At 46.7% G+C, this 12,126-nt stretch overlaps 1 protein-coding gene across 1 annotated transcript; it reads left to right on the forward strand.

Moving 5' to 3' along the window:
• The first annotated feature begins 248 nt into the window (after positions 1 to 248).
• On the forward strand, positions 249 to 4,347 carry LOC101872242 (perilipin-3-like). The gene is given in 8 exon segments (XM_034066986.1): positions 249 to 300; positions 999 to 1,075; positions 1,779 to 1,974; positions 2,586 to 2,668; positions 2,905 to 3,160; positions 3,375 to 3,574; positions 3,704 to 3,832; positions 3,922 to 4,347. Coding segments are annotated over 8 exon segments (1,419 nt in total).
• Positions 4,348 to 12,126: the final 7,779 nt, after the last annotated feature.

Genomic DNA, 12,126 nt, shown 5'->3' on the forward strand with positions numbered 1-12,126 from the left:
GTAATACCTCTCATTTTCTAGGAGCCCCCAAATGCAACTCCTCTACACAGGGCAAGGTGTAAAGGTATCTGCTTAATTACAGAGTAATCAATAAGACACAACAGGGCCCATCTGCACCATTCTACATCTAATTGGCCAGGACAGAACCTTGTTCCTTTCTGCTGCTCCCAGAGCTGTCACTCACTGAGGGTCCCTCCTTACCCCACTTCCTCAACCAGTATAAAAAGGCAGAGCAGGGCTGACAGGGCATGGTGTGGTGATTGCTTTTTCCTTGTTGATCATCTGCTTGTCTCCAACAGGGTAGGAAGATTCTGTTCTCATGAGTTTGGTGGTGGTTTTTCTCCAGGTGATGGGGCTCTGATTGCTTTGTGAGCTCTAGGTGCATGTTTTGGTGTTTCTTACCTGGCTTAATTATGGAATAGACTTAGTCTTAACTAGTGCAAGGGTGTTTGTGGTTGTGCCTGAAAGGTTAGGTACAGCCTGAGCTGGTTCTGCTTGGGGTGTGTTAACAGCAGAAGGACAGCTTCTTGGGATGCTTTATTTATTTATATATTTAATCCTGCTGTAACTATTTTTCTAAGATAGGATTTCCTCAAAGGGGTGCAAGGAGGAGTCCAAAGCCTCTAAGTGTGTTGATAATGGGTTTTATAATCTCTCTTACAAGAGTGTTTCAGAGTTCTGTATTTGTGTCTCATTTCTCTCAACCTGGAATCCTCAAACTGGAATAAATAACTCTCCTGGGTGAAGACTTTGTTCTCCTCACTTCTCTGGTTATCACAAACCATGTAGAAACAAACATTAGAGAGCTTTGCAATTAGCACAGATCCTTTCCTTCTGTAATGGGAAGCAGCCTATTTTGGGTTTCCCCTCTTAAGGGGTAGCAAAGGAACTTTTCCTTATAATGAGGTCAGAGGGATGTGTCCCATGGAAAGGTGAAGTCCTCTGGAGGCTCCCTATCTCTTCCTTTTCCTAAAGCCATTGTGCTGTTTTCATTTCAGCTGCAATGGCATCTGCTATGCCTGGCAAAGAGGAAGCTGCCAGAACCTACCTGGAGGAGAAGGAAGAGGAGAAGAAGGTAAGAGCTCCATATGAGACATAAGGAGTGGCAGCTCCTGGGTGCAGGTATGAGGAGCTGGTTCCTCTCTGGTATTCCCTTGGCTCAGGCTGTGCCTTGCAGCTCCTCTGGAGATTTGCGATAGCACAGCCAAAGAAGTTGGCCAGAAGACCTTGTAAGTAACCTGCAAGGCTGAGCAAAATAGCTTGGGTTTTGACTAGGGAAGATGCTTCTGTAACTAGTCAGGATCCTGGCTTATTGCAGGCAGTACTTCTGCAGAAAGGCTCCCATGTTCAGCAGCCCTGAAGCTCCTTGCTTTACTCCCATGACCAGCAGCATCCTTCTTGAAGGTTAATATAGTGTCTGTCAACTTAAAGCTAACTTGGTCCTGTCTGATGAAGCTTTTCTGGAGTATCAGCTTGTTAAACAGCTATGCTGAATGAGAGCTGATTACAGGTACAGAAGTAGTGAGGTTGCCCATGAACTCAGCTGTCACTTGGGTAGCTTTGTGCTAAAGGAAGACTTTCCTAGAATGGACCAACCATAAGTGTCAATGCTCTGCAGCTTGTTTCACAACTGAGTTGTAGATGTTAAAACAACTGTCCAAGTAAACCCAGCCTTGCTGTTTCAACCAGACTGGGTGGCTTAAACAGGAAGTTTTGGGGCACAACTATGCAGGAAGGTCAGGTTTGCAAGCTTCATGGCTTTATCTTTTACCTTTTAGGCTGCAGTAAGTCAGGGGGCTAACCTGACTTTGGTCAGCTCTGCCTGTGACATGGTTTCTACAGCTTATGCCTCCACAAAAGAGAGTCACCCGTACATCAGATCTGTGTGTGATGCAGCAGAGAAAGGAGTGAAGAGTGTCACTGAAGCCACAGCCAGCTGTATGCAGCCAATTCTGACAACACTGGAGCCTCATGGTAATCCCCTGTGCATTGAATCTGCCTGATAACATAGTCTGTGACAGGCCTGAGTACACTCTAAACCCAGAGAGGCCAAACCTCTAGAACAATAGAAACTTCTGTTGATTTTTATGTGATCCCAGATCCTTGGGATGTTGAGGCTTGGGCAGAGATGGTGGCCATGTCTGTACAAGTGGGAGCTGGCTGCTGTCAAAGTGAACAGATCCATAAGGACATCAAGACAAGCTGCTCTACAGATTCAACCTATAACAGACCTGGCTTTGGTGCTGTGAATGGGAAGTTTCATAAGTTCACAGACTGGTTTGGGTTGGAAGGGACCTTAAAGCTCACCCAGCTCCAACCCCTGCCATGGGCAGGGACACCTTCCACTGGAGCAGCTTGCTCCAAGCCCCTGTGTCCAACCTGGCCTTGAACACTGCCAGGGATGGGGCAGCCACAGCTTCTCTGGGCACCCTGTGCCAGTGCCCCAGCACCGTCCCAGGGAAGAGCTTCTGCCTAAGAGCTCATCTTCATCGAGGCTCCCTGCAGTACAAACTGCTCAGGAAGATGAAACTTGAGATGGAATTAAAAAAAAACAACAGGTTTTGACACTTTCTTTTTGCCTCTAGTTGCTGCAGCCACTGAGTATGCCTCCAAGGGCTTGGATAAACTAGGGGAAAAGATTCCACTCCTTCAAAAGCCAGTGGAACAGGTAAGAATCAAAGGTTGTGCTGTCCTTGGCTGGCAGGTGACCTAGTGCTTGCAGGGTTTCTAACCTTGGGAGCAAACCAGGCTTTTATATCGGGAGCAAACTACCCCTGGGTGCATAGGACAAGTTCCTACAGGAGTGAATACTTGGCAGATAATGTGCTGCTACCCTAGTGCAATTCATGATCGTAGTGTACTACATGACTCAATCCCTTATCTGACATGTGTCTTCTTCTGCAGGTTATCTCTGATACAAAAGAGCTGGTATCATCCAGAGTGGCTGATGCAAAGGATGCTGTGAGCAGCAAAGTAATGGAGGTGATAGATGTGACCAAGGAGACTCTTCAGAGTGGCATGGAGGCTGCCAGGTCTGCAGTGATCAGCAGTGCGGGAATGGTTATGGACTCTGAAGTGGGCCAGACTGCTGTAAGTGGAGCAGATGCTGGGCTGGGGGAGACAGAAGACAGCTCTCTCCCTATTGCAAATGAGGAACTAGGTAAGGAAACCATATATGGGAGTCTTTATAGTAGGAACCATCAAACTGTGGATGGTCAGCCCTATTCCTTAACTGGCTACTCTGGAACAGGGCTAATGGGAAGTGCCATGCTGGAGGCTACCTGGCTCCTAGACCAGGACCTCCTGATACTTACTTTCTCTGTGTGGTAAACAGCTCTGCTCAGCCACTTGCAGATACTTCATCTATCTTTCAGCCAAGCTGGCAGCATCTGAAGAGGGTGCAGACATAGTGCCTGTGGAGCAGCAGCAGGAGAAGAGGAGGTACTTTGTGCGGTTGGGGTCTCTCCCTGATGAACTTCGCCTGTTTGCCTACCTGCACTCAACAGACAAAATGAATCAGGTCTGGCAGGGCATGCAGGAGGCCCTGGCACAGCTTCACTCCGTCATTGACCTGGTAGGTTGAGCCCAGCTTCCTGGAAGGAGAGGAGCACATTGTTGGTTTGGTGTCAAGTTCAATGCTATGATAAAGAGCTGTGCTGTTCACTAGCAGGTGTCTTAATGCTCTGATCTTCCCTTACCACAGATTGAAGTGCTTAAGCAAGGATTTAACCAAAAGCTTCAAGAGGTGCAACAGAAACTACACCAGATGTGGCTGGACTGGAGCAGGAGGTCTTGTAAAGAGAGTGGAGACAACAGCTCTGCAGATCCAGAGGTAGAACCCTGGGCAGGGGAGCAAAGGGCTCTGGGCATCTCCTTGTTAAGAGTAACTCATCCTCTTATCTTAACTTCTGCTCTTCCCAGGAAATGGAGTCTCTGGCCCTCCTATTGGCATGCAGTATCACAGAGCAGCTGCAAATCACCTGCTGTAATGTAGTGTCTGCAATCCAAGGTCTTCCCTCAAGCCTTCAGGATAAGGTGAAACAGTCTCTTAGTACCATAGAGGAGCTTCGTACTTCTTTCTCAGCAGCAAGGTCCTTCCAGGACTTATCCAGCAGTGTTCTGACACAGAGCCAGAGGAAGCTGGCTGTGATCCGTGAGCACATGGAGGAGCTGCTGGACTACCTGAACAACAACACACCTCTATCCTGGTTGGTGGGACCCTTCTCCCCCAGGGAGGAGAGAGAAACATCACAGGAGGATGAAGTCTTCCAGGGTGAGGCTGTGAGCACAGAAGTGAAATCTGCTCCCAAGTCACATCTTAAATGCTTATTGGCTATTAGTGAATAAATCCTTAAGACTTTCTAAAGAAGAAGGTGGAAGGAGCAGGGCCACTTGTAGTTGCTTTCAGGAATGCTGAGAAGACTGAAGCTCTGTGATGCTCCTACCTCCCTAGCAAGCTATGGTAGGACATACCTGTCCTTCATCAGTGTATTGAGGTACTGCTTATGTCCAATATAATAACTGCTGTTGATCCTAACCCTTGGTTATTACAGTGTAAAGAACTGTCTTCCTAGAAGCTGCTTGTAGTAGGTCATAACTACTGAAAATAAAACTAGTGCATGCAAAAATCTTTCCTGTCTCCAGTTTCTTCTGGAGAAACTCTCCAAGAGTGAGTATGGCTCAAGAGAGGTGAACTGTACTTGTCCAAGCTGACAGTGCAGTCAGGAATGCAGTCACTGGTGAGAAATTGGTGGTACAGTAAGGATTGGAGCTGGTAAGCCCTGCCACTGCCCTGGGAAGTATGAAGTTGTAATTCCTTCTCACTCCCAAGCCACTTTTCCAGGTTTGGAGAAACTGTGAGAAACTTTCAGGATCCTGTCATAGCTTGTTATTAATCCTGTTGTGTTTAATTCTCCTCCTGTAGCTGCCTGTTTCTATCTGGTAAAGACATCAGTCTGTGGTGGGTTATTGGTACGCTGCAGAAGTGTTAAAGGCTGGGCAAAATGTCTTTTGAACTTCTAAATGAAAGGATCTTCTTGCTTCTCAGTTTCTTGTCTTCAAGGAAAAAAGTGGTATCAGCTCCCATGTAAGTATTGCTTCTAAGCTTACGTTTTTTTTAAAGATGGTTAAACCCATTTCATAGATGTCAGAAATGGGGATTGAGGAGAGCAAATACAGGTGTGAAGAGGTGGAACTTCCTCCTCTCAAATAGAAGTGACTGCTGCTCTAACAATGATCTTCATCCCTCATTATTGCGTGATGACTTTGTTATACTGTGGCAGCATCATGTGGTCTTTGTGTTGCATCAGTGGAATAACTGATGGCAAAACCTAACTCCTGATGTGAAGATCTGGAGCCAACTTCCCTGATCTCCGGGTGCCCAGGAGGCAACTGTCCTATGTGTGTTCCTTGTGTAGCAATTAGTTTGTGTTGAAGTCAAAATAAGGCAATCTAAGTTGTCAGAGCAAACCATAGTTGAGATCTGAGAGATAAATTGCAGTGGTCATCTCTCCCCTGCATGCTCTGATCACTACTTAGCCATTTCTCTCTGGAAAAGAGTTAAAAGAGGAAGATCCAGGCTGCATAATGCAGCTATAAGTGAACTAACTTCAGGCAGTGTTGGAGGTAGTCCTGCTGCTTGGTGGGAAACATGGTATATAGTAGCTTCTCAACAGCAAAGCTGCACATTGCTATTTAGGAATGCCTAAATCCTGGTTTAAACTCACCTGGCGCAAAGTGCTTTCTAAGATGTAGGTAGACATTGCTGCACTTGATGTCAATTTGTGAGTGCAGCACATCTGATCTATATTGACACAGTGCTTTGCCTAGCAAATCAGACTGCTTCTGCATCAATGGGGCATGTTCTTGCTTGTCATGTGAACACTGTGGGCTGATCTCACCCTGGGAGCTGGTGAGCAGCTCATGGGCCTCTCTGTGTTTGCAGCTGGAAGCTCAAATGCTGCATGTGGCTGGGGTCTCCCTGGTTCCCTGTGCTGGGTTAGGAAAGTCCGGCACCTGTATGGCTTCTGTGTGTGTTCTGTTGCCACAGTCCTTATGGCTAAGGTGACCTCCTCATGGCAGCTTCTAAAGCTCAGCTTGAAAAGAGGAGGCTGATGGAAGCCTTTGCATGTGTTTTACCTCTTCTTTAACCTCAAAAGACTTTGGGAATCGTGGAGATCTTACTCCAAATAAGAAAGGCAAAACTTACCAAGACCAGCCATGGGTCAGAATAGTTTTACTTTCTTATTTCCTGTTCTTCTTATGGTCTCATCCATGCTGCAAAGACAGGAGGAGGATAAAGTGAGAAAGAAACTGGGAGTGCTAATGGACTGGCTTTCTGCAGTGTTTGAAATGGAAACTAATCTGAGCTCTGGGAAAGTATCCAGATTATTCTGTGCAGTACAAGCTTCTCTGACTATCCACATTTTTAGTAAATTTGGATAGAACCAAGAAATGTGTTGGCAATGTGACAACCCTAGACAACCACCTCAGTGGGAAAGACATGCTTTGTGTCCCTTTTGGCTCTCAGTAGCCCTTGGGAATGATGTAGTGTTCGTTGACGCTGATAATTATAGCCCAAGTGATTATATCTTACCCTCCCCTACTGCTGTTCCTCCCTGCTTCTGCTGTGGTCACATGTGATAACACAGTTATAGGTTGATTTGAATTTCAAATGCAATCATGGGGGCACTTGCTCCTTGTTTCCCTTTTGGTAGATGCCACTATCTCCATCTGACAGTTTGTGTCACATTTTAATTATTTAATTCTCATGTTCGTGTATTTCTGCCTCTCTTCATTCAGTTCCTGCTGTTCTTTGTTCAAATGCCAGACTTCTAGATCATGGAATGTTCTGGTGCTGGGTGAAGGTTACCTTGGGCATCACTCCAAAAGGCTGTCATGTTTCATGAGCTGTGTTAGGAAGCATTAGCCAACATGTTACTGTGACCTCTAACTGGCAAGGGTAAATGCTTAAGGAGAGTTTCCCAAGCAGCTTTGTCATGAAAGCAATAGACTGGGAAACTGAAGTTCTCAGCAAGTGCTGAAAGGCAAAAACTCCCTAGCTGCTTGCAAGGAACTTAATTTCCCCTTTTCACGTCTGTGTTTCCTGACATGCTTGGATATTGTCATTTCTTCTGCAAGAGCTGTACTACTGCCTGCTATAGAATAATACCATGCTTAAAGGTTTTTGACCTCCCTAAAGGGCTGCTTGTGTAGCTGGGGCTCTGCTCAGGCAAGAGCTGGCTGATTCCAGCTTTTGTGTTGCCTTAAGTCCCTGTGGATGGGGAACTTCAAGTCCTTTTAAAGCTGACTGGAATTGGTTTGGAAAGGGAATAGGATGAAGTTGCTGCCCTTGGTGCTGAAGAATGAAGATGCCGTGACTGGCTGGTGTGGGAGTAATATTCCTGCTGCTGCTGTTGTCTGATGTGGGCAGGCAAGAATTCTATTTTGGTGGTTAGCCCTTGGCCCTCTGCTTTCCTGTTGTAACCTTCCCCATCTCTTCCCTTCCTTACTGCGCCTCCTTCCCTTACAAGGAACGGGGTGTTTCAGAGCATGGGAGAGAAACCTGGAGGGACTTCCCTGTGCTCTGAGCTGGATTATGCTGACCTGAAATGATCACGTGAGACCAGTGTGGGTTTAGGAGTCCCTAAGACTATAAATCTATTTGCTGGAGAAGGACACGGGTGCTCTCAGCAGCAGCATTTTGCAGCGATGTGACTCAATTGGAGCACATTACTGCCTTTTGAGCTAAAATCTTTGCTGGTGTCAGCATTCAGCTCTTCCTCCTTTCAGAGGCTCCTGCCAGGTGCCTCTTCTGGCAGATCCTGGCAAGACTTGAGTTTGGACAGCTTTTTCTCTCTCTCTGCTCCCTGATGACAGGGGAGGGAAGGGGGTCAATAAATCTGCTTCAAATTGCCTTACAAACCAAGCGTGAACTTGTGACAATTCCAAAATGCTCTTTGCATGGCTTGTTAAAACCCCTGATGCCTCCAGGAGTGACAGGTGCCTGACCTGATCGATAGCTCCGCTGCCCTTTACTGCTGCAAACAAGGCAAGGTACCCTGTGTGAATGCAGAGCACTGCCAGGAAATAATTGTCCTTGGTGCTTTTGGGACACTGGTGTCTGCCCCTCTAGTAATGAAAACTCATTTGCAGATACAGTTAGTTTGCAGTATTGACTTCCTAGTTTCTGTCCGATTCCCATGTTTATTTAGCTTCAGTGATGGCTTCAGCTTCTATAGCAGTGGATTTGTAGGATAATTAACAAGCTGAATGCTGACATGGTTGGATTTTGTGCCATCTTAGGTACTGATACTTTTTGTCTATGTCAAGCTCATTTCATAAAGTCTGACAGGAGGTTAGTGCAGGAGGCAGATTCCTGCCTATTTTTCTTATGTCCTCCCCTGCCCCTGATGTCCTGGAAGGCATGGTGGAATGGGAGTTATTAAAGGCAATTATCTGGAAAGCCAAGTGAGGGCAAGAAGCAGTGAAGAAGGGAAGGACATGGAGGAGTTTGAGGAGAGGTGGAAAGGGAAGGAGTTTGAGAAAGCTGGAGAAGACACCATGAGGGCCAGGGACAAGTAGAGCACAGGTGAGAGGTTGGATGGAAAAACAATGGATTTGCATTAAAGATGAGGATTCAGTGAGTATGAGGGAGGAGCGATAAACTGTGTCTGGAAGATTGGAGCAGGGGAGAGCTGTACAAAGAAGGACTTAGGCAAAGGTGGGCAGGACATAGGCAAGGTGGGGAAGACAGGAGAGGAACCAGATGGCAGAGAGCTAGAGGCTCCTTTATTAAAGGCACTGTGTCTTCTACCTTACCCGGTTGTCTCAATGGGTGTATCAATGCAAAGCAAAGTAACTTATCTGCCCTTTTGGTAAGTAAACATTAGAGAGGAAATATTCCTTGGCAAGAGGGACACTTGAAGAAGTGTGCTGCAGGTAACCACTTCTGCATGGATCATCCTCCAAGGTGGTATCATCACATATGTTGGTTATATTGGAGCTGTTAATCCTTAGAATGAAAGACTAAGCTCTCCTGAGCCCTCCTGTTTGAGGAAATGCCAACTGCCTGCATCTTGCAGTGGTCCTGGCAGAGAGATCGAATAGTTTGGTTTTGATGTGTATGCTGTCCTCACTAAAAGACCACTCTGTGAACGGCTGATTTTGCAGGCACATCTGGCTGCCATGCTCACAGAACCTCTCTCCTGGGGAAGGATGTGCTGCCTCCCCTCCCTGTTCCATCTCCCATGGGATGGATGTTGCAGCTGTGAGCTGAAGGCTACTTTAAATGTCATCTTCATTGAGTGGCCTTGATGGGGTAATTATAGCTGAAATGTAGGGTTTACCAAACAAATTACACACCAAATGCAGTGTTTACCCTGTAAGAAATGACTGTGAACACCTGCTGTATTGTGAAGCAGAGAAAAGCATTTTTAGGGCTTTGATTTATTTGTGCTTGTGCCTGTTGTGTTGTCTTGCTCTGTCCCCTTCTCAACACTCTGTGTGATGCTATGGCTGGTGTGGCTTGGTCTGCAGCCCCTCATCCTCATAGTGAGGTTGAACAATGGCACCAAGGAGGGCAAATGGGCCTTAGCAAAGCCTTTATACTTTAGAAGCACTTTATGCTTTGCTGAGGGAGCTGTGGGAGGAGTGGTTCTAATGCAGGGAAGGATCAGATCTTGGCACTTGCTGGCTGTCCTGCAGGGATGTCTCAGGAGATGGTAGAGCAGAGGACCTCTAGGGCTTTCTTTGTGATAGAGTAGCTCAAGTTGTACAATCTGATGAGCACAGGTACCACAGGTGTCAACAGCAGATCCTGATGAGCAGGATTGTGTGCAGCAGATGAATTGGAAGCTCACTTGCTTCTCTGTGCAAATTGGAGGACAAGGAAGTGTTCAGGAGCTGAAGGGCTCATGTTCCCTATGAGGATGTCTTCATGTATGTGCGTCTTCCTTACACTTACCTGATGGGGTTGTGCCCTCTCCAGTAACTGCACTGGCTGACAAATACCCCTCACATGCTACACAGCAGATCTGTATCAGCACAAAAGTCACACTGGGGCAGATGTGAGGCTTCTCATGCTTCCTGAGTATGGCTCAGCTGCTCCAGGCACTGTCTGTGGAAGGTGGGCTGAAGCAGAAAGGGACCTTATTTTTGTGTCACTTTGTCATGGGTTCAGCTGTGGCAGGCATTTTTCTCCTTCTTGTAGCTGGTGCAGTGCTGTGTTTTGACTTCTGGGCTGGGAATAGTTGCTTGATAGTGAGCATGTTTTGAGGGTGTTTTTGTTCAAGTGCCTTTTGTTCAAGGCACGTGTTCTGCCGGGGAGGAGGGGAGGCCGGGAGGAAGCAGAGACAGGACACCTGACCCAGGCTAGCCAATGAGGTGTTCCATACCATAGCACGTGATGCCCAGGATGCATACTGGGAGAGAGAGAGCAGGAGGGATGGAGCTCTGGGGGAAAATGGAGGAGGGAGCACGCGGTGCTCGGCCGGGCAGGGTGGAGTGAGTTATGGGTCGGTGGCTGGTGGGGTGTTGTATTCTTTTCGCTTGTTATTGGCTGTATCATTATTATTGTGTTGTGCCTTAGCTTTTAAACCGTTCTTATCTCAATCCGTGGGGGCTACATTCCTTGGATTCTCCTTCCTAACTCTCTGGGAGTTGGGGGACTTGGTTTAAACCACGACACAGTTGTAGTTAAAGCTTGGAAACAAGGATAAGTAAAATGAAGTCTCAATGCAATCGTTGACCTCTGTGTTTCCAGTTTTACTTTCTCCAAGTTCCCATGAGGCTAAACAAGTCTTCATATTGTGAAAACCAGGAATTCAAGAACTTATTATGACTGTAAATCAGAACTGGAGAATCTTGACCACAGGTAAGACAATGTGATACACTTTTACAGCTCAAGCTTTAAAGCTATGGAATGAAATACACCTGTACTTTAGGTACAATATACTTCTCACAAGCTATTTCTTGGTGTTAGATATCTTAACTGGTGTTACCTGTCACCCACATAGCTCAATTTTTTGATGGCTATAGGCAGGCACTGCAGCATCCCACCCTGGAGGGATTCAGCTTTTTCCATAATTCCTCTGGTTGTCCCTCCTCATGTCCTCATGTAGCTGGATGTCTCTGGGCTCCTTTTCTTGGGAAACTCTTCCAATGGCATCCAGAGGTGCTGGCAATGCACCTTGGCGAAGCTTGCAGCAAACCTGTGCTTCCCTTTGCTCTTCCTCATTTGTTTGCAGGCTTTGATTTAGGAAGTTGCTCTCTTGGAAGCAGGAAGGAAATTCTCAGGCTGCTTCTCTCCTTGAGTCAGTTCTGGTGCCCACAGCAGCCTCATCTGTGGGGAGAAAGATTCAAGGGGAGCCTCTGGGGCTGTCAGCATCTTCCTGTAAGGATGCCTGAAAGCATTCAGCCACCTTAATGGGATCCCCTCAGGCCACACTGTGATGACGATAAGTGATGTCTTGGAATCCTGCTTTTAATTAGGGGAGGGCTGGTAAAAGTTCAGTCTGGATATATCCATCATTTGTCATTCCTGTTCCCAGAGCTGGTGGGGCTGGATGAGGTTTCAGTGTTTCACAGGACAGAGATCTGAGGTCAAGTCTTCAAGTTTTTTCTGTCTCTGAAGCAACAGCATGGATGGTCTCAACCTGGAGCTGTGTACCTGGGCATCTCCATGTGCTGCCTGTCTCACCCCCAGCTGTCTGCCTCTGCTCCTCCATGCAAGATGCCTTTCAGTATGAGGGATGGACAAAGTGTCTAAACCCTGACAGAAAGGGACCTGTCATAAAGTATTGAATAATCATGATAATATTTTCTTAGGTCCAGCCCACCTCTTACCACTTCCAAGCATCATTTAATTGTTCTGAAGTAAAATCAATGACTTAGTCTTCTTCCTCCAAGTTGGAGCTACCAAACTTTCTGTCCTTGCCTCCCTGTTGGAGAGGAGTGTGCCAGCAGTGCCGACTGCAACCCCAGCTCTGCCTTGCACTGTCTGACAAATGGATGAGCTTGGAGGAAGATGATTTCTTAAATGAGAATGGATTTTTCAAATTGAAAAATCTTTGCCCTGAGTCCATCAGTCATTGTTGGGGAAGGACTGGGGAAAAGTGGCTTAAACAA

Source organism: Melopsittacus undulatus, chromosome 10, assembly GCF_012275295.1.
Source record: "Melopsittacus undulatus isolate bMelUnd1 chromosome 10, bMelUnd1.mat.Z, whole genome shotgun sequence".
NCBI classification, from domain to species: domain Eukaryota; kingdom Metazoa; phylum Chordata; class Aves; order Psittaciformes; family Psittaculidae; genus Melopsittacus; species Melopsittacus undulatus.